Below are 23,670 nucleotides of genomic sequence, written 5' to 3' on the forward strand. Positions count from 1 at the left end.
ACTATTGCTTTGAATTGACTAGAATACCCCTACACAAACTCACGCACTTTTTTTTATTCAATTTCACTCATTTAATCTTAATCCTTGATTACTAAATAGATGGACAAGATTACTTCATATCCTTCCTACACAAATAAATTTCCTATTATATTCTAATCTCTTTAAATGATACCTAGAAGATTATTTATTTTGTTGACGAGATTTAGAACATTCTTTATTAGGGTTAGAATATAATAGGAAGTTTTTGTCTAGGAAGTAATATTGACCATATTTAATCAAGGGTTAAGATTAAATGAGCGAAATTGAAGAGAATAAAAGAGGCGCGTGGGTTTGTGTAAGGGTATTCTAGTCAACCTAGGATAATAGTTTTTCTCTCCTCTAATTCCCCCCCATTTTTTAAACATTAATAACTTTTTCACACGACATTATTTTTTTATAAAAGTTGCACCAAAAAACGAGTGTTTTTTAATCTTTAAAACGAGTATATTATTGCTATATTTTCGAAAAATTTTTTCGAAAACCCAGTTGCGTAAAACGCAATGAAAAAAAAACGTAAAAAATTACTTTTTTTTTTTAAAACGCAATGCACCAAAGACACAAAGAAATGTCTTATTTCTAAAACGCAATAGCCTAAAAACACAAAAGAAATTGTACTTTTTAAAACGCGACGGACTGAAAGCACATAAAAATGTGTTTTACCTAAAACGCAATGCAACAAAAACACAAATAAATGTCTTATTTCTAAAACGCAATGGCCAGAAAACACTTAAAAGTGTCTTTTTTTCTAAAACGCAATGGACTGAAAACACATAAAAATGTGTTTTACCTAAAACGCAATGGACTGAAAATACATAAAAATGTGTTTTACCTAAAACGCAATACAACAAAAACACAAAGAAATGTCTTATTTCTAAAACGCAATGGCCAGAAAACACTTAAAATGTCTTTTTTCTAAAACGCAATGGACTGAAAACACATAAAATATGTTTTACCTAAAACGCAATGGACAAAAACACTTCAAAAATGTGTTTTTCTAAAACGCAATGGCAAGAAAACACATAAAACTGTCTTATTTCTAAAACGCAATGGCCTAAAAACAGAAAAGAAAGTGTTCTCTCTAAAACGCAATAGACTGAAAACACATAAAAATGTGTTTTACCTAAAACGCAATGATTAAAAACACTTCAAAAACTGTCTGAACAAGGAAGTAGGAGATCAAAAACTGTCTACAAAAAACTGCAATTTTCCAAGCTGACCTGGCAGCTCGACTCCAGCCAGGGGCTTTGCCCCTTGGACCCCGCCAAGGGCTGCCGCACCTTGGACCCTGCTCCTAGGGGCGCTGCCCCCAGACCCCCGCCAAGATCGTAAAACGCAATGACTCATTTCAAAAGGCCAGATCGTAAAAGTGCAATTCAAGAATTTCTTACATGGATCGAAGTCGATTTCTTCAACGATTGACGAAATTTGAATGATAGGAAACACTTATCAGCGATCGAATCGAACGGATCGAGTGATTCGCTTCAAAATCACAGGAAAAAATGAGATATTGTATGAAGTTAAATTGGGTTTCTTCAAAAAAAAATTGAAGAACACGTTGATTGGGTGTTTGAGTCATTGATTGGTGACGAAAATCGCACTATAATGTAGTAATTATTGAGATGGAAATTGAAAAAAAAAAGGTTGAAGATGGTGGGTTTTGAAAATGGTGGGTTTTGAAGTTACTGGGGAGAAGAAGGAAGAAGATTGGATACGATTGACTAAAATACATTTCCTCTTTATTTTAAATCTTGTCACATGTCATAATCCTATTATTTTCTATCCTTCCTAGCCAAAATAAACTTTCTATTTGATCTCATCTTTATTTATTAATAACTAGTTGTTTACCATGCGCGCGCGTTGCGGCGCGCTAAACCAAATCGTTCTATAAGAATGACAAAACATGTCAAATAACAAAAAGTAGCTCGAACTAAAACGTAACGTATTTTCGGTACCGGTGTTGTACCAGTACCAACCGGTACCGAACCGTACCGTACCAGGTATATTCGGTACCGATACATACTTTTGGGGATTTCGGTAACGGTATTTTCGGTACCGATTGGTACCGAGCTCATAAAATCCTGTAACAACGTAGCAATACAAGTAATTGCACAGTTTAGATTACCTTTTATACACACAGTAAGTAAACTGACTGACATCATTCTTCAAACGATTCGAGATAAACGATGCGTAACCAGTCATATCCGGCATCGTGGAGTGCATTAAAAAGGGAGCAATTGGACGATTGGATGCTGGGCTAGGTGTTTCTTGGAATGCCTACGGATTTTTCGGGTCAAAACCTCGATTATGAGGATTCATTTTTTCGTATTGTGGTTGGATGATAAATTTTTTTAAAAATAAGATAGAGGAAGAGGTGGAGTAGTTGTGGTAAAAAATGAATAGAAGTGTGAGTATTTATAGTGAATATATATTTTTTTAAACACATAGCCGTTGGCCAACGGCTAGCCCAAACGGCTACTTGTCTTGGCCAATGAGATCCCACCATGTCATCTTGATAGCCCCGCCCAACGCCCGGGCTGAAAACCCCGCCCAAGAGGCCACGCCGAAACCCAAGCCCACCCGGGGTGGTGATTTGGGCGTTTGTACCCAACCCACGCCACAACCCCCGCCCCATACCCCATATTCTAATATTTCCTAGATCTTTTTTTTAACACATAGCCGTTGGCCAACGGCTAGCCCAAACGGCTACTTGTCTTGGCCAATGAGATCCCGTCATGTCATCTTGATAGCCCCGCCCAACGCCCGGGCTAAAACCCCCGCCCAAGAGGCCACGCCGAAACCCAAGCCCACCCGGGGTGGTTATTTGGACGTTTATACCCAACCCACGCCACAACCCCCGCCCCATACCCCATATTCTAATAATTCTTAGATCTTTTTTAACACATAGCCGTTGGCCAACGGCTAGCCCAAACGGCTACTTGTCTTGGCCAATGAGATCCTGCCATGTCATCTTGATAGCCCCGCCCAACGCCCGGGCTGAAACCCCCGCCCAAGGGGCCACGCCGAAACCCAAGCCCACCCGGGGTGGTGACTTGGGCATTTGTACCCAACCCACGCCACAACCTCCGCCCCATACCCCATATTATAATATTTCCTAGATCTTTTTTTTAACACATAGTCGTTGGCCAATGGCTAGCCCAAACGGCTACTTGTCTTGTCTTGGCCAATGAGATCCCGCCATGTCATCTTGATAGCCCCGCCCATCGCCCTGGCTGAAACCCCTGCCCAAAGAGCTACGCCGAAACCCAAGCCCACCCGGGATGGTGACTTGGGCGTTTGTACTCAACCCACGTCACAACCCCGCCCCATACCCCATATTCTTATATTTCCTAGATCACTATTGATTTAGTTTGTTTTAATTAATTGAAATAACTATTTATTTAATTAATATATATATATATAATTTACTCAATTACTGTTCATTGAGTTTAGTTTTTATTAGTATATAATATAATTCATTGGATATCTGTCTAAAATTTTATATTAACTTTTGTTAAAAATAAGGTGTTATTTACACTTTAAGACGTTAAAAACATGGAAGTAAATTATTTTACGTGAGTAGAGATAAAGTTGGTCTTTTTCAATTATATTTGTTTAAATGTGTGTTGGTATTTTTTTAATTCAGAGATAAGTAAAAGAATGTGTGTGTTTTGGTGTTTACCTCTATAATTCAAATGTGAATTTGATGCATATTTCATATTCGTAAAGTGTCGGGGCACCCTGTTATGAACCATGTATCACGCGTGGTGTAGCGTGATACACTGCCGTCACCCATTCCCATAACGCGTGAATTTGATGAGGTGGCGGAACATAATTGGGTGTGGTGAGTGATGGAAAGTGGAGCACCCTACCCTCTAATAAGGTTTTGGTAAAGTATTATAAGCTTAGACCATGTGTAGTGGTGAGTAACACAAATGCTCCACCTTTGGGCATGAAGCGACACGTGCCTTCTACGCAGCAAAGGTTCTTGAAGTTAAAAATGGGTGTAGTGGGTTAAGTGGCAAGTGAAATAAATGCCTCTTGCTAAGATTACACATTGAAATTGAATTTAAATCAAAAAACTCATCAAAAAAAATCATTGGCCAAAAGTTTAACATTTTGGTGTTTTTTTGGTCACGCTCAACAAAAAAATATCGGAAAAACTTCCAGGGGATGGTGTTGGGGCATGGATTAGGGCAAAAAACGCTCAATTCCCTCCTTACTACATATGGTCTTGAATCTACAGTATACTGGTATCATATAATGTACTGATTTACATTATAGAATAGATTGTTGTTTAAAAGAAAAACTAACGTGCATTTTTTTAACATCACATCAAACTACATAGTTTGATAATCAATATAAAATATAGTTAAATCCATTGTTATAAATATTTGCATCAAACTATATTTAACAATGTAGTACATCGAGTTGTCATTAACTTTGGTGTTATTTGTATCAACTCTTTTTTTATTGTTTTGGTTCAAATGCATGAATCAGACTTATAATAGTTTCCCTTTTCAAATATAATAATAAGTTTACTTGTCATTTTAGAGGACGTTTGCTTGAATACATACTAATTACTATACTAGTTTATTTAATGATTTGATATTCGTCAAAACATTGTTCTAGAAATCACATGCTACTTTAACAAACTACTATATATTATGATTTTTAAGTAGTAATAAAATTTTAACAAGTCTCTTAAAATAAAATTATAAAGTTCCACATGTCAACATGGTATTGGGCGATGATGAGTTGAAAATTAAAATCATTAGATATATCCCATTAGCTAGTACGATGATAAAAAGTCATTAACTTTGTTTAAACACCAATGGTTGGGTCTATTATTAATAATTTCTATAGTTAATTTCCAAAATTTAAAATTGACGCATGGTATGTTATTATTATATAGAAAAAAGTTGTAGAAAATAAAGATATATTAATTAAAAAGTGAATTAATTTTTCGGTTGAGAAATAAATAATGTAAAATATTGGTAAGCATGAGGAATGTTGGAGGAGGAAGATGGTCCTACAAAATCCGTGGTGGAAATAGTCCATATTTCACCAATTCAAATTGTAATTAAATAAAAGTGAAAAATAATAAAAGTCAAACATAAAGACATGCATATAATGGTGAAGCTGCCTAAAACACTCTAGCTGTATTTAATAGTCTTTTTATTATTTGGCAAGTTGCAACCACCCCACCTTGCCGAATTTAATATTCTCTATATTTTTACATGTCAATATAAACTTCTATGCAAAGTATTTAACTCAACCCATGAGCCGAAAAGATATTTTTATATCAAATATGTAAAGTTTTGATTTTTTTTAACCATTACATTATACTTCTTTATTTTTTTTAGCCAAAACCTCTCCGGAAGTAAAAAAAAAATGGTTCATAACAAGCTAAAAAAAAATCAAAACTTGCATTCTACAATTTGATTATATTAGAGCATGTATAGTGGTGCATTATAATAATGTAGTATATGGTCCATTATAAGAGGTGAAGATAAAAAGGGGTGTAGTGGTATAATGCTCCAACAATGATTACTCAATTAATATTTTTTTAGAAAAATTAAACAAATAATATTATCATAAATGAGTTGCAAATTTCTTATTGGTCAAATCAAGGTTGAGGAGGCGTGTTTGAGGAAACGCCCAACACAATTTTTGGACATAAACACCCAAATAACTCACCAGTCTTACATGAAAAGAAGGTGAATGTCTAGGATAAGTTAAATTACCTTTATAGTTTTTTTAACAGCAAATTTCTTTTTATTCTCTGTTGTTTTTGTGACTTGAACCCAAAATTTTCCTCCCAAGATGTTTAAAGGTTTTGTCTTTCCCAATGGACCACCATCTTATTAGTAAATTAATTCTATAGTTAGTAAGAAGGGATTATGGTGATGATGATGATTTATTTAAAATTTTCCCCTCTCCCAGTTGCACGGAAACCCGATCTCCACCCGCCCGAAGACACGACAGTGGAATAATCGGTAAAACTTCGCCTCTCATCCAAGACGAACCAGCGCTACCCGTATTCGTCATTCACCTGAATGCCGCAGAAAATAATAAAGAGAGCAAACCTAAGTCACAAGAACACCAAATTTTTCCCTAACCATTTCATCAGTACCTTATTGTGGCACGTATTAGTTACGCTAATAAAGTAAATCAATAATTAATTATGAAGTTAATGTATGCATTTTGACATTTTAATAAGTAAACCCGAAAGTCTTCAATTTTTTTGGTTCAAAATTCATTCATCTGTTCACGCGCTTCTTTAAGAAAACTACCGTTAGACCCTTGAAAAACTGCCTAATTGAACTTCAGTCCAAGTCATGTTAGGGTTTTTGGCCACTTTCATTTGCTTGAAAAATAGGAAAATGTTGATTCTTTTTTGGTACTATTTATTTATTTATTGATGATTTAGGATATTTGATAACTTTGTGATTTTTCACCAAAGTGCTCTAGTGATACCTCACTAACTTTCTCTAAGAGAGATTATTGGTTGGAGTCTTGTTTGTAATAAAAATGTTATACGCGAGTAAGGGGTTTTAACACAGTGGACTTTTGAGCGGTGGGTTTTTTTGGAATTAGTGACTGGTCGAGTCACCTGCGTTGTCTGTAATCACTGACGTGTATGGCATTTTGCTAATGAGTATACCTGAGTGATCGGGCTTTATTGAACGTTCAAAAAGTTTGTGATTATTCAATCAAGAAATCCAACTTGTACACTAAATATCCAACATCAAGTGAACGTGAATTCACCCGAAAAGCATGAGATTATGACTTGACTTTTATTTATGGTCCTATGCTAACGAAGAATAACGTAAAAAGATGAATATAAGAATATGCTAACAAAACCTATGAATTCACTTAACGTTTACAAAATGAATTAACATTCCACATCACTATCAAAATACGACTTTAAGGCACATTTTTCGTTCAACAAGATTGAAAATGTGCATAGTTTTAGATGTACCATTGTTTGTTTTACATCACAATCATGGTTTTGAAATTGTCTCAAATGTTGAATTTGTTCGTTTGGTTTGAATCTCTAGTCAATAGTTCATAGCATCGTAATTCATCATTTATAATCTTTGAAAAACATACATCTAAATGTATATCTTTTTTACCACATAAATATATTATGTACTAAAATTTAAATAGCTTCCAGCAAGGAGCCAGAAACATGTACATCAAATTTGTGAAGGTTATAGCAGGTCGGTTAACCGTGAATTTGCCCATAGCTAAAAATAGTGCAAAACAATATAATTATGTGTTATCTGGGATTGAAGTTTGGACTTGAAATTTTTTACGATAGAATAAACTGTTATTACACATTTCTATATATTAGTATATTACATAGCGCTAATGACCCACAGACCAATTGGTTTGTGGAGAGGTGGGAAGGTTTTCCCTTCGGGGTTCATGTCCGGGTGATGCCGGTTCGAATCACGGGGTATGCAAATTTATGCAAAGCCTCCGGGCGAAGGGTCGAAACAGCCCGCATGCGCGTGGATTCGAACTCGGGTGGGCTAGGTCGCTCGCCGCGGTCATAGCCAGGTGAGCTGTTTGCCGTCCAAAAAAAGTATATTACATAGCATTAAAAATATACATATAGGGGAAGGTTCATTTGAGAAGAAAATTTTATTGAGAAGTAAAAGAACATTAAATAGTTTTTCACTTATCTCATTTATTATCATTTTTAACTAATTAATTAGTCATAAAGACTATTATCCTCCACACTAACTTTTTTTGCCTACACACATCAAAAGTTATCCTACATATTTCGAAATTCATCATACACGTTGAAATTTATCCTACACAACTCGTAATTTATCCTACATTTTAAATTTTTTTTTTTTTTAAATATATATTTTGAGGATAACTTACAAATTATTTAATGTAGTTAGCTATTAAAGAGGAAGACTACAAATTAATGACCTATGTAGATTTACCAATGTACCCTTATAGTAACATTAATACTTATATTAAATGAAGTAAAAATAAAGCATTCTTATTGGTTGAAATTTCTTCTTTTTTCTTCTTACAAAAAATTTCTTCTCATTTGAACTCTACACTATAACCTATAATATTAACGTGATTATTTATGAATATGTATACAAAACGATATGATATAATCCATAATTTCAAACTAACATTCAACCAAAATGATATGGTAAACCCAGTAAATTCAAACATATGTTCAACCAAAAATATCAAATATTGAAAAATGGTGAAAAGTCCAAAATCAAACAAAGATATTACTACATGTTGGTCCAGCCTGGTTCGGTTAGGGTGGGTTTGCAAACATTAATAACCATAACCCTCCTACTACTTTTGGTTTTCAAAAAAACAAATAACCGACCCACTAGTTTTAAATTCGGTTCAATATTTTCATTTCCATTTTAGCGATTAATTTAGTTATGGGTCGGTCAATTCATTTTTCTGCACACCCTAATTATCCACTTATTGTACACATTGTACAACTTGAAACCATACCACTTTAATGAAAACAAACACCTAGTACCACTAGATCAAGAGGTCATTAAGGTATAAGTGAATGTCTAGAGGGCTGTTTGACGACATCTGAATGATTAAGTGTTAAACCAGTAAGTGGTAAAAATCATTAAGTGTTGAACCAGTAAGTGATCTGAACCATTAAGAGCTAGTATAAAGCTTCTGACCAATTCAAATTAGAGGTCTAATCATTCAGAGGCAAGTGTCTGAACCATTCAAACATCTGCTCGTGATACAAACAGTCTGAATCATTGAGTGCTAAACCAGTAAGAGATCTGAACTATTAAGAGTCCCATTAAGAGGTAAACAAACAAACAAAGTACTAATCGTTGAACTTTCTAGAAAGCTAAGGTATAAAAGTAAAGGTCACGCGCCATGATTGTGAGTGGGGTTGGAAAGTAGAGTTCAAAACTTGACGTACTCTAACTTCACCTAAACCCCAAACAAAGTCACCCATCCATTAGTCAACGATCTCTTGTACACACACCCACAGTAGTAGTGAATGAATGATAATATTGAAAGTTGAGCAGACAGACTTTAATTTTGTTTTTATGATTTCAAAATCTTCCACCTAAAGTCAACGCTTTCTCTATCATCCACCACCATCTTCAACTCCCCTCCTAACTCTCTCTCTCCATTTCTTCAAAACAATATTCTCTCTCTCTCTCTCCTCTTTTGACTTCCACAAACAATTTCATCTGATCATCATCTGCTGATCATCTGATCTTGTTGTTGTTTGTTCAATGAATATTATTTACATTTGGTGGTGATCACATCGGAAAACAAACAAACAAACAAACAATTATGGGAAACAAAGTAGGTAAATGTTTCACCGGCAACAACGACGTCGTTCAACGCCCAACTAAAGATTCATCCAACGACCCGTTAGACGATCTGGGTCACTCTTTTTGCTACGTTAGACCCGACCCATCTCGTCTCACATCCTCCAAAGTCCACTGCTCTGAAGAAACGACGACGTTCCGATCAATCTCCGGCGCATCCGTTTCCGCAAACACCTCAACTCCCTTATCAACATCTCTAATCGATTATTCATACAATTTCTTCGATAAAGCTTCCGCTTTCGAAAGCTCTACATCGTTCGCATCGATTCCTCTTCAGCCTTTACCCAGAAATTCAATTAATTCTATTAATTCGGGACCGTTACCGATTGGTACGGTCCCGTATTCGGGCCCGATCGAACGCGGGTTCTTATCGGGTCCGATTGAGCGGGGGTTTCAATCGGGTCCGATCTTTTCGGGCCCGATTAGTCAAGATCAGTTCCAAAGAAGCTACTCCCAAGGTGGGTTCAAGTTTAAGCATAGATCAAGAAAAGGGTTGTCGAGATCATCGTTGGTTCGGGTCATCCAACGGGCGATTTCGAGAAGTTTTGTGACCCGTGGGCAGAACTCGGTTGTTGCCCCGGTTAGCAAAACATTGGGTGGGTCTTTGAAGGTTCCGGATTGGGTTGTGGAGAAGAATAATGAGTTGACTATAAGTAGTGCTAATTTGAGTAGTGAGTGTAGTTTTCTTGATGATGATGAGAGTTTGAATAATCAGAATCAGAGTCAGAATCTTCAATGGGCTCAAGGGAAAGCGGGTGAGGATCGGGTACATGTTGTTGTTTCGGAGGAGCACGGGTGGGTTTTCGTGGGGATTTATGATGGGTTTAACGGTCCGGATGCACCGGATTATCTGTTGTCGAATTTGTATCCTGCTGTGCATAAAGAGTTAAAGGGGTTGTTGTGGGATGATGAGAATGATGGTTCCAATTCGAACAAGTGTTCGGTTGATGTTCAACCGGTGGGTGAGAATCATGAGATAGATTCGCGTGTTAACGATCAACAGTGTGTTGTTGATCAGCAGGAACGATATCCGGTTGAGGAGTTTGAAACGAATGGGAATAAGAAGAGGAGTAGTAAGAGTTCGAGGGGTAGGAGCCGAGGGGCGTCGAAGAAATGGGAAGATAATCATAGGAGATGGAAGTGTGAATTTGATCGCGAGCGGTTAGAATTGGATCGGCGGTTAAAAGAACAGTTAAACTCAAACGGGTCGAATTCGATTAACCATTCGGATGTTTTGAAAGCGCTATCTCAAGGGTTGAAGAAGACGGAAGAGGCTTATTTTAACGTTGCAGACCAGATGCTAGACGAAAATCCTGAACTGGCGTTGATGGGTTCGTGTGTTCTCGTTATGTTGATGAAAGAAGAAGATGTTTACGTGATGAGTGTAGGAGATAGTCGAGCGGTTTTAGCTCAAAAGCCCGAGCCTGATCTATGGAGACATGATCTAGAAAGAATTAAAGAGGAAACATTGTATGATCTCGAGGTTTTCGATACCGATGTTCCTAACCCGAATCCAACATTAACCGCTTGTCAGCTTACAACCGATCATAGTACCTCCATTGAAGAGGTAAAAGATGTTATAATGTTATTAATTAACTTATTATGACTTTAATAGTTGAAATAATTGTTTTCTTAAACTTATGTTTTATATTTTTGCAGGAAATTCAAAGAATAAAGAGCGAACACCCTGATGATGCTTGTGCGGTTATGAACGATCGCGTTAAAGGCTCGCTTAAGGTCACTCGTGCTTTCGGTGCTGGCTTCCTCAAACAGGTATTTGACTATTCACCAATTGTCAATAAATAATGTTCAACTTGATAAATCTTTTCTATAAAAGCAATGTGGATTCAATTCCTTATGGGTGCTTTAAAAAGTTATATTCTCATAAATAGTGGTAAAAATCCTTTTGGATTAAGAAACCAAATTGGTATATCCATCAACATTGACCCTTTTAAAAGTATCAGTAGTCAATATCACATTGACTTTTAAAAGTATCATTCAAAAAAATTTATATTCATTTGTTTCTTGATTTGTTGCAGCCTAAATGGAATGATGCACTTCTGGAGGCGTTTAGGATCGATTACGTTGGAAAATCTCCGTACATAAACTGTATCCCGAGCCTTTACCATCACAAACTAGGCCCGAGAGATAGATTCTTGATATTATCGTCAGACGGGCTTTATCAGTATTTCACTAACGAGGAGGCCGTTTCTGAAGTCGAGCTCTTTATTCAGTGGTCGCCAGAAGGCGATCCAGCTCAGCATTTAATCGAAGAAGTTCTGTTTCGTGCAGCCAAGAAAGCCGGTAACAGTTCATCCGAATCACTTTAACTTTTTTGTGTTTGTTCGCGTTATATTTTATTTCGAATAGTTCATATCCGTAAAATAAAAAGTGGAATTGGCCTGTAATAATCTCACCTAGACCTTATTGGCCATTAATAACTCCACCTCAGAATATTCCTCCCACCAGTCTCACCTTTCACCTATTTTTCCTACAATGGTCCCCCGTTAAAAAAACTTAACGGGATTAAGTTTTTTTTCCAAATTACAAACAGATTTTTTAGGGTTTTTGATCAGAACGATGATACAAGTCCATTGATGTAAAACTTACTTCGAAATGATGCTCCAAGTGACTTGATTTTGGTTAATTGGAAATTTAAACACCCGAATTGAAGCGCCGTTTTCATCGTTTGGAGCACCGTTTGAGGCAAGTTTTACATCAATGGACTCGTATCGTCGTTCTAATCAAAAGCCCTAAAAAATTGTTTGTAATTTGGAAAAAAAAGATTAACTCCGTTAAGTTTTTTTAACGGGGGACCATTGTAGGAAAAATAGGTGAAAGATGGGACTGGTGGGGGAAATATTCTGAGGTGGGATTATTAATGGCCAATAAAATCTAGGTGGGATTATTACAAGGCAATTTCCCAAATAAAAAAAAAGGTTGATACAAAAGTTTTTACAACAAGGTTATGATATGGAATTTGTTTGGTTTTATAGGGATGGATTTTCATGAGTTGTTAGAAATACCGCAAGGGGACAGAAGGCGATACCATGATGATGTTTCAATAATCGTCATTTCACTTGAAGGAAGGATATGGAGATCATGTGTGTGAGCGAGAAACAAAACCCGACGATATGTCACTAGAAAATCCGAGCGGGTAAATGAAAATCCATTTTTTGATTATCTTTTTTTCGTTTTCTGTAAAAAAAAATCTTGGTCACCTTATGTAACATGGCAATGAAGCTCAAGAACTTAAAAAGAGACTTGGTTGTGAAATGTAAGTTGGGTGGTTAGGAAATGTAAAGGTGTGAAAACTTTACTCAATGTTTATGAAATATAATTTTGTCATGAATATTCTAATAAATGAGGTCATTTAGTTTTATTTTATGTATAAGTTTTAGGTGAGTAAATGTTTTTCATTAAGACATAAAATCCAACTTTAGATTGGGTTACTTGCTTTAGAGTGAATACTACATTTAAGTACAAAGATTTTTCTGAAAGCAAACATGTCTTAAAAGGATAAACACATGTTATTATTATCATTATTTTGACCAGCATAAAACAAACATTATTAAACAATACACAGTTGAACAAATATGACTGAAACAGAAACACACCAGCGTTGGGCATCTATTAGATTGAAAGCGAGCGAGCGTAGTGAGTGAGTGATTGAAAACGAAATTAAGCAACCCTCATTCGATTAGATTGCGCGCCTCATCTTCATGTCTCGGCCTTAGATTATCTTTAGCTCACTGACCATTCTATCCTTAAGTCCACTCTGCCAATGACCTCGTGCTCAATTAGGGGAGTGGGGGTGGTCACTAGTGATAGAATTTCATCACTCACAAGCACCCAATCAAGTTTCGCCATGTCATCAACCATTTTTCCATCACTCACGACATTTTTTAGTGACAATGGTCATCACTCACCACCACACCCAACAATTTCCCCCCAACCAACAATTACCCTCACAACATAAAATTCATCACGCGTTAAACTTCTATGGTGGCGGTGGTCTTCAAAATTCTCCACGCGTGGTAAAAGTTTTATCACGGACTATAACGCTACGACCCCCACTGCCCTTAGTTGTGCGCCCAAAACGCACACCACCCGAAACAAAACATGAAATCAACGTGCCACCCCGCAACCCACAATGCCTCCAAAACTCACCAAGACACACATTATGGAACACCTACCCTGTTACAGAACTCAAATCTGGAAACTTCGAACCAGCTGCACACTTAAAGTAACCCCCCCCCCCTCCCAAAAAAAAAATTTACCCTTCACCAACTGCAAAACGCACGCCAAAAAGGTCACCCTTACGGCTCAGATACCGCCACAAAAATCACGCCCCATAATGCCCCGTACACCGCCCCCTAGGCGTGATCTTCAGAAAATTGGTGTTGGCGTGATTGTGGAAGAAAATTGAAGGGCCTGATCTTGAAGGAAGTGCCTTGATGCCACATAACCCCTTAGGAGAGGCATTGTCATAATGTCCCATTTCACATGGTCTTAAATTCACTAAAGTTCAATGCAGAACCTCAAAAAATTCAGTTAAAACTTATATAACACTGAAACCGATTATAATTCAACTTAAGCTTCAATTACACTAACACATAATCGGAAACCTAAACACCAAACCTGCTAACCACCGAAACAATAAAACCAGGAAATGGCGGAGCGAGTTCAAGCTATTGTTCCTAAAACACTGACACCAGAGATAGCAAGGAGCCTAGACGGCCTAAATGCTGGTCTCTCGCTCATAAAAATACAGGAAGCAAGCTCTTTCGGTACCACTAAGTTCGTAAATACACTAATGTTCTCGCTCTTAAACCTAATCCTATAAAAATATATGTGTATATATATATGGAATAACTAAGATAAGATGTACATATAAAAAGCCCAATCCGATTATCCCGATTGCCTCAACGATAAACTTTCACTTCATTAGAGTCGGGTCGGTTCTCGGTTCTTTTCATGGTAAAACCTGACTTTGACCTATAGACCTAAACTAACCCTATATTTAAGATAGTGAATCGGTTCTATATTTTATGTTTGATCGGTTCTCAGGTCGGGTTTTTTCTTTTGGAAACTATCAAACATTAATATCAGAATGGATCACAAATTCAATTTAACCCAAAATATAACACAGAAACATAATATATTTCAACTTAATCATCAATCAAGCTTGAATTCCACTAACACATCAAAGATACTACACAATAACAACAGAAACCTAACAACAATAATAAACCCATTAACCACCAAATCCATAAAGCGTACGGCCCTGCCTCTTCAACGCGTACACAACATCCATGGCAGTAACCGTCTTCCTCCTCGCATGTTCCGTGTACGTAACCGCATCTCTTATCACATTCTCCAAGAATATCTTCAACACGCCACGTGTCTCCTCGTATATCAACCCACTGATACGCTTCACGCCACCACGTCTCGCTAGACGACGGATCGCCGGTTTGGTTATACCCTGAATGTTGTCACGGAGAACTTTACGGTGTCGTTTTGCACCGCCTTTGCCTAGCCCCTTGCCACCTTTTCCTCTTCCTGACATTTTGTTTTTTGTGTGTGTTTGAGAAGAGGGTAGGGTGAGTGGTGTGGTATATGTAGTGGAGTTTGTGGGGGTGTGTGAGGGGTGATTGGCCGTTGGATTGAGGGGATGTGGTGGGTGTATGGCCGTAGGATTGTGATCTGTGTGGTGATGATAAATGGTTTTGATTGGTTAGTAAATGAAGAGGTGGATCTTATGGTATTAAGGCATGTGGTGAATAAAATATTGAAATGAACTATGGTTTTTCTAATGAAATGAACCTTAATTAGCAATAACATTAAAATTTACATTTATATAGAATATATTATTGAAAGTTTATTGTTTATATTTGAGTTAATTACGTTTTTTGTCCCTGTGATTTGTTAAAAAACATTATTTCAGTCCATTAGTTTAAAAAATTGTTAACACGGTCCCTTAGGTTTCACTTTCGTAACTATTACAATTCACTTTCATTAACGTCATCCAGTTAATCTGTTAGTTTATTTGAAATGCCCATAATGCCCTTTTTATTAAAATTAAAATAAATAAAGAGTTAGTTACGTTTTTTCGTTCATGTGTTTTGTTAAAAATAACCATTATAGTCCATTAGTTTTAAAAATTGCCAAAACAGTACCAATACTTTCACAACTTCCACCTTCAACTCACCAACAATGGCGGTTAACAACTTCATTTGTCTAATATCCCTTACACTACTCTTTACTCTCTCTGTTTTCTTAAATCCTACTGAAAGATCACCTGCTCCAGCTCCACACCCTCTCCACTTCATCCATATTCAACATCTCCCCTCACCACACACATATACCTGAAAGATGACCACCTCCACCGCCGTCATCAAACTACCATCCACCCCTACCCCCACACCCCATGGCCATTTTCTTCAACCAAATCATCGGACAACTCCTTTTCTACTGCTGAATTCTACTAATTCCAACCACTACACAGGGCACCGCCCATACTTCATATCCACCCCTCAAGTTTTTCAGGTAGGCCGCAAGTTTTTCCTACTGGCATTGATTGTGATGGGGGAAATTAGGTGGTCGGATCTGAAGAAACGATGAGAGTGAAAAGTAAAGCGAAGGATACTGGTACTGTTCTAGCAATTTTTAAAACTAATAGACTGTAATGGTTATTTTTAACAAACCACAAAGACGAAAAACGTAACTGGCTCTTTATTTATTTCAGAGTGAATTTCAAGTTTTGTCCTTTATCTTTAGGTCACTTTGCAAGCTTTGTCCTTTATGTTTAAATTTGACGAGTTTTGTCCTTTATTTTTAAAAATCAAGCACGTTTTACCCTTTATGTTTAAAAATCAAACACGTTTTGTCCTTTATGTTTAAAAAATCAAGCACGTTTTGTCCTTAAAAATCAAGCATAAAGGACAAAACGTGTTTGATTTTTAAACATAAAGGACAAAACTCGTCAAATTTAAACATAAAGGACAAAACTTGCAAAATGGCCTAAAGATAAATGACAAAACTTGAAATTCACTCTTTATTTTAATTCTAATAACAGGAGCATTATGCTCATTTCAAATAACTAATAGAATAACTGGATGGTGTTAGTGTGGGTGGACTGTAATAGTTACGAAAGTGAAATCACATGGACTGTTTTGACAATTTTTAAATTACTGGACGATTTTTGACAAACCACGAGGACAAAAAACGTAATTAACTCAATGTTTAAAGTGAACTTTTTGAACATAACTATTTTTTTATTTTTTAAAATATTTTATAGAGTTAATTACATAGTTAGTCCCTGTGGGTTGTATAAAATAACATACTTAGGTACTAATAGTTTAAAATCACCTTCTAGGGTATTAACTTTTCATTTTGTAACGTTTGGAGATATTAACTTCTAGGGTATTAACATAGTTAGTCCCTGTGGTTTGCACAATATAACATACTTAGGTACTAATAGAACGTGATTTTGAACCTACAAATAACGTTAATACCTCTAAACGTTATAAAATGAAAAGTTAATACCCTAGAATGTGATTTTAAACTATTAGTACCTAAGTATGTAGCTTTGTGCAAATCACAGGGACTAACTATGTAATTAACTCTATTTTTTAAATTTTAACTTAATGGGTAAAAAGACAAACTACCAATGTATGATCTAATTTAACGGAAAAAATTATTGAGTTAAGGCCAAATGACCTAACATGCAAGATTTACAAACACAAAGTATAAATCTCTATTAATTTTGAAAATAAAAAATATGCATTAACTTTTTGTGTATGCATAAAGGAAAAATTTTGTAATTCAGTACTTGTTTTAAATAATCGAATCTCCTTCATTTGCATGCATATTCGGTAGATTCGTTTTGAAAAAGAAAACCAAGCCATTATCTGTGTTTACAATCTAAATTCATTTGTTAGAAAAGATGACCTTTTCCAATAACATAAACAAAATCTAAAAGTGCTAACTTAATTAACACTATGATAACAAAACTTTTTAAGTGTTTTGTTAAAGTCACTCCCAAAGTTTTATTTGACAACTTTGGATAATTTTAGATTTGGTGTGGGTCGCTTAAAAAAAATAAATAAAATATTGGGCCTTATGATTTAACTTCTGAAACCCAACATATGAACATTAGGCTTTACTTTGGATCTCAAACAGCCAAACGGGCCAAATATGTGCGGCTTATGGATAGTGGGCTTGTAGCCGGATTTTGGCTTATGAGAATGAGATATTGCAACGGTGTATCACTGACGCAATTTAATCGGATTAAAACAGTGTATACGCTTACGCCGTCAATTAATATGAGATATCTATTATATCTATATCTATATTCTATATCTATACTTAGTATATAATAAAAGAAACCAGTTTAGGGACACTTGTCATTATATTATGCCATCTCTTATAGATAATTATTATTTTAGTTTAATCTAAAATATATTTTTGCAAATATTATATTTTAAAAGTATGTTCTGTTATATCGAACAAGACTTTTTTTCAAACTTAAAGCATATCACTTTTAATAATATAATATATTTCTTAGAACTATATTCCTAATACATGATTGAATTTACCTTTATTTGTTACTCCATGTTTATGCTAAACATATTAGTTGTGTTTTTAGATTGATAAAAAAAAAAAAACTAGATCGAACAAGACTTTTTTTTTACGTTAAAAGCATCACAATCGGGCAATGAATCCAAGATCAATTGGTATGGAAGGAAGTCAACTCGTGACCTTTCAATAATTGAATTTACCTTTATTTGTTACTCCATGTTTATGCTAAACATATTAGTTGTGTTTTTAGATTGATAAAAAAAACTAGATCGAACAAGACTTTTTTCTTACGTTAAAAGCATCACAATCGGGCAATGAATCCAAGATCAATTGGTATGGAAGGAAGTAAACTCGTGACCTTTCAATGTGGAGGTTATAGGTTGGAGTCAGATCTCAAAGAATACGAATATTCATATTATTTTTGTAATTGTTACCGTTTTGTTTTTAAAGGAGGATAAACAAAAGAATTAAAGAGATTTATTAGCTTTTTAAAGGAGGATAAACAAAAGAATTAAAGAGATTTAGTAGCTTTGATTGATACCAACCTCCTTCTAAAACCGATACAAACTCTTACGACAACCGGTATATATTTTATAACTATCACGTTAATCTTCATTTTTTTTTTAAATACATACCTCGACAATTGTATACGTTAACAACTTACATTATACTTCATTCAATTATTATTCATTTGTACATATGTTTTTTATATAACATTACTTTTTATTATTAGTTATAAGATCACATTTATCAGCCCGTGTAATACATGGCGTTTTCTACTAAATATTATTTAATTTAATATCTTATATTATAGATAATCCTCCTACTAAATATTATTAGTTTAATATCTTATGGATAATCATTATTTAGTTTAATCTCCATCTCATTTATAATATTATTTATTTGAATTAATTATATTCGAACGGTTTTTTTAGTTTTGTATCAAATAGATTTTACGAAACTTAAAATAAAATTAACTAATATTATTTATCATTTATACATTTACGGAGTTTTAAATAAAGAGTTAAATTTATTGAGACTTCATTAACAAATTTATCAAATAGATTTTACGAAACTTAAAATAAAATTAACTAATATTATTTATCATTTATACATTTACGGAGTTTTAAATAAAGAGTTAAATTTATTGAGACTTCGTTAACAAATTTTGCAACAACAAAATAATCTATTTTTATCACGAAAACCAAATTTTATTTTAATATATTAAATATTTTTATTTTCACTATACAAAATTACATTTACTCGACCCATATAATACACGAGGTTTCTTAAAATATAACTTTTTATTATTTGATATATAAAATTAGATTTATTCAATTCGTACAATACACAGGGTTTTTTAAGGATATATATTTTTTATTATTTAGTACAGAAAATTACATTTATTCAAACCGTGTAATGCGCGTATTTTTAAAGATGTAATTTTTTTATTATTTGGTATAAAAGGTTACATTTATTCAACCCGTGTAATAAATGAGGTTTTTTAAGGATGTATTATTTTATTATTTGGTAAACAATATTACATTTATTCAAGTCATATAATATACGTGTTTTAAAGATATAACTTTTTTATTTAGTATATAAAATTACATTTATTCAACCCGTACAATATGGTTGTTATAGATATAACTTTTTATTATTTAATATATAAAATTATATTTATTCAACCCGTATAATAGATTAGGTTTTTAAAGATATATACTGTTTTAATATTTAGTATATAAAATTTATTTATTCAACCCCGTGTAATACACGGGGTTATAATCTAGTACATAGAATAAAAGAAACTACTTTCTGGACACTTATCATCATATTAGGCCATGTCTTATGGATAATTATAATTTTAGTTTAATCTCTTCTAATTAATTATAGATAATCCTCCTACTAAATATTATTTAATTTAATTATTACTTTTATATTTATCTATTTACTTCAAATTTCAAACTTAGTTATCTAATTTGATATTAGAGTAAATTACGATTTTGGCCCTTGTAGTTATATCACTTTTACCCTTTTAGCCCAAAATAGAATTTTTTAACATCTGATCTTTATCTATTTACTTCAAATTTAGTTTAATTCTTTAGCCCCCAACGTCTTTTTTCTAACCCTTTTGGTAGAGGCCAGGGCCAAAAGAGTTAGAAAAAATAGACGTTATGGGCTCACATGTTAAAAGATGTTTGTCACACCCCCAAAATCCACCATGCGGAGTACCACCGCTTGGAGGCGTGACGTGACCAGGATCGAGCCACCAATCATATCGAACAACATAATTAAGTAATTAAAACCAAACACAATGCGATTGGTGACCAAAAGGAAGTAAACCGATTTTAGTTAAACGGCGGAAGCATAAAATATAAGTTCAAAACATAGTCCATATTTCATAAGTTTAAAGTCCAAAACGTAGATTTAAATAGTTCATAAAGTTTATTTATTAAATGCGGGACATGTCAGTTCGCATCCCACAACGACTACCTCCATATGCAAGCTCCAAGCATTTAGCGACCTGTAAGGCATGTAACAACGAGTCAACAACAAAGTTGAGTGAATTCACAGTTGGTTGTTTAGTTATAGCATTCGTTTCGTAATCATTTGTTCGTTTTGAAAACCATGTATCGTATGAGTTTGCATCGCGGTCTTTCTGACATGTTTGCGAAGATTAGTGGGGTTTTCCCATGTGTTACTAGACCACGCGTATCGACTGCTACGAAAATATAAGAGGTGCCCTAAGTCAATGTCTATCAGCATTGACCCTTTGCCCATAGTCCATTAGTACACGCCCGTCCGACTGGCACGGTGTGAGGTTTGTTAAACCTAATAGCGCTATTAACTAATGACCCGCTCGCCATAGGCCTCGGCGATTAAGTCGATAAATGAGGGACTTAAAGTGATAGAGTTGATGGTCTTATGATCGTGTACGTAGGTTTTACGTACGTGCCCTTCAATCCGAGGACAGTAAAAAGTAGTTTAATAGTAATGATAGTACAAGTAGTTAATCAATCCCATTCCCAAACTCCTGGGAATCCCATGCCTTAGAAACAGTGTGAACTCACCTCGGTTTGCTCGGTTAGATTCTCAATATAGCTAACAGTCAAAGTCGGTCAATCACGTCCTAGTATAATTTACCAGTTAGTCATTTAGTGGCCTTCAATTAGAACACAAAGTTCCTACACGTATTTATCACACAACATGCATCGTTTTAACGGTTTATGCCCCTCTAAGTTTCCCATCCATTCCCCACTCAAAATCAAACATACGATAATACACATAACATATATAACATGTTAGATCATTCACGGATAGCATACTCGACATTTAGACACGCAAGTCACAACTTATCTCAATTCAGCATTTATATTCAAAACCGGCTGTTTTCGGACGTTTTAATAAAATAGTTAAATTATTCCAAAAATTCCCATATTTTTACAGGATGTCCTAAACGTTCCATATTTTATTGTGTAAAAATATCGGGGTCCGGTTCACTACCAATATTTTATTAAAAAATTATATTCCGGACTGAACTCAGATTTATGTATTTCTGACCACAGTCCACGGAACAATTTATTAAAAATTTATAGAGTGTCCGATTTACGAAATTCCAGTGGGGTAATTACACATGCATCGGTTGTCATCTACTGTACAAATTTCATGGTCCGATTCATCACAAAACTCAGGTTATGACTGAAAGTACGACACCCATTTATTGCTGTCAAAATTCAGCTTAAGTTGCTGTTACAATTTAACACTTTAAAAATAGTAAATGAAGTCCAAAAATTACGATTCTGGTGCCATTAGAACCGTATTTCATAATATCACATTTTAGACTCAAAATATCAGTTTTTCGTTTAGTTCATGACCTGTTTACAGCCAACTGAAGTTGGCTGTAAAACTTGGACATATTCTGACTTTTAGTGTTTAACCTTCTAAATCGTGTTCGATCGATACCGTTAACAAGTTTAGTGATCACAACACATCAAACATTAATATTAACTAGTAACTTATCAAGGAAATCAGAAATAATCATATCCACACCAGATCTACATGATTTACACACATAACTTTTCTTTATCCAACTTATTCATTTTTTGTCCAAGACTTTATGTTAGGTTCTTAAGTGTTTATGATTTTTATCCGACGAATCTCTTATTAACCACATTAGGCAAGATCAAGAAGGTGATTAGAAGCACTTACAACTAGCACAAGGCTAGGGATGAACACTATGTATTGAAGATGAAAAAGTTGGTGGTTAAAAGCTAATGATGGAGGTCCTTCATGTTTCAATGCTTCAAGCTTCCTTAGATAATCTTCTTACACCTTAAGGAGTGTTTAGATTGTGTTGGAGGATCAAAGAAAGATGGAAGTGAGGTTAGGGGGTGTTGGCCGTGAGCTTGTTGGGAGGGAGAGAGAAGAGTTGTGGTGATGTGAAGAAGATGGGTACTTATGATCCAATATATATTTTCTAAACTCTTTTGTTCATAGGGTATTATGTCTAGTTAGTACATGACAATATCTTTCACCAAATCAAAATGAATCTTCTAGGATTGTGAGAAGATTACATAAATCTTGTATTTAGGCATGTGGGCCGATTTTGTGAAGATATGGGGAGGGGTCTATGTGTAAACTTTAATCAATAAGAAATCTAAGCAAAATATTTCCAAGATCTTATCATATCCAATCAAGATCTCATGGAAGATCACTAGAGATTTAGGAAGATATTAGGAAAGATTTGTACATCTTTGGGTGGGGTCCATAGGGCCAAAAATCGGTTGGGGGGGGGGGGTCTTGTTTCAATTTTTCTAACTAAATGGTAATTGATAGTTAGGGTGCAAGTAACTTGATAGTATATGTTTGTGTGATGATTTTTGGTGGGTGTTATGGTATTCGGGGATCACGACTAGTCAAGACTAATTAAATAATGGTTTCGACAATTATTTGGTGTCCCGGGTAATGTCCAGTTGTTCGGTCGGATACTGTTTCGTTAAAGTGTTTAATTGTTCCGTAGAGTGTCTTATATGTATATTTTTGTAACACAATTCATTCCTAACACTCAGGAAAGCATACCGGACTATTTAGTAATTTTTCTGTATACTACTAGTATGTTAACACACACATGTAAGTACAACACAGTAATCAGAGAGCAGCTAAATAATTTAGCACAATCATCAAGCACTTAAATTATTATTAAATAAATTGTACGGAATACATGGGATTTTGAGGGTTGTCACATTCTCCCCCCTGTTAAGAGAATTTCGTCCCGAAATTTAGTGCGTGGTTACTGAGGAAGCTAGTTAAGTTGGGTTGTTTTCCTGATTTTCCTGGGGTGTCACATCATCCCCCCGTTGATTTGGAATTTCGTCCCGAAATTCTGCGGTAGCTTCAGCCTCAGTAGTGGTTGCATTTTTCTTAAACAGCTGGGGATACTTGAGTTTTATTTGGTCTTCTCGTTCCCAGGTATACTCTGGGCCACGACGGGAATTCCAACGAACTCGGACCAGAGGTATTCTGGTGTGCTTGAGAATCTTGACATCTTGATCCGTAATCTCTACTGGTTCCTCAACGAATCGCAGCTTGTCGTCGATTGTGAGCTCTTTGAGAGGAACTATGAGGGTCTCATCTGACAGACACTTCTTCAGATTCGACACATGGAATACGTTGTGAACTCCAC

General features: G+C 35.1%; 2 protein-coding genes across 2 annotated transcripts; one reads left to right on the forward strand and one right to left on the reverse strand.

Moving 5' to 3' along the window:
- The first annotated feature begins 9,113 nt into the window (after window positions 1-9,113).
- Window positions 9,114-12,786, forward strand: LOC110873694 (probable protein phosphatase 2C 23). Its single transcript, XM_022122693.2, has 4 exons — window positions 9,114-10,971; window positions 11,064-11,177; window positions 11,444-11,708; window positions 12,401-12,786. The coding sequence occupies exons 1-4, from the start codon at window positions 9,367-9,369 to the stop codon at window positions 12,514-12,516; spliced, it is 2,100 nt and encodes a 699-aa protein (XP_021978385.1). The 5' UTR covers window positions 9,114-9,366; the 3' UTR covers window positions 12,517-12,786.
- A 1,762-nt stretch (window positions 12,787-14,548) lies between these two features.
- On the reverse strand, window positions 14,549-15,003 carry LOC110873695 (histone H4). The gene has a single exon (XM_022122694.1). It carries the CDS (start codon window positions 14,971-14,973, stop codon window positions 14,662-14,664), a length of 312 nt encoding a protein of 103 aa, XP_021978386.1. The 5' UTR covers window positions 14,974-15,003; the 3' UTR covers window positions 14,549-14,661.
- Between the last annotated feature and the right edge of the window lie 8,667 nt (window positions 15,004-23,670).

This window comes from Helianthus annuus, chromosome 8 (assembly GCF_002127325.2).
Source record: "Helianthus annuus cultivar XRQ/B chromosome 8, HanXRQr2.0-SUNRISE, whole genome shotgun sequence".
Lineage (NCBI taxonomy): Eukaryota > Viridiplantae > Streptophyta > Magnoliopsida > Asterales > Asteraceae > Helianthus > Helianthus annuus.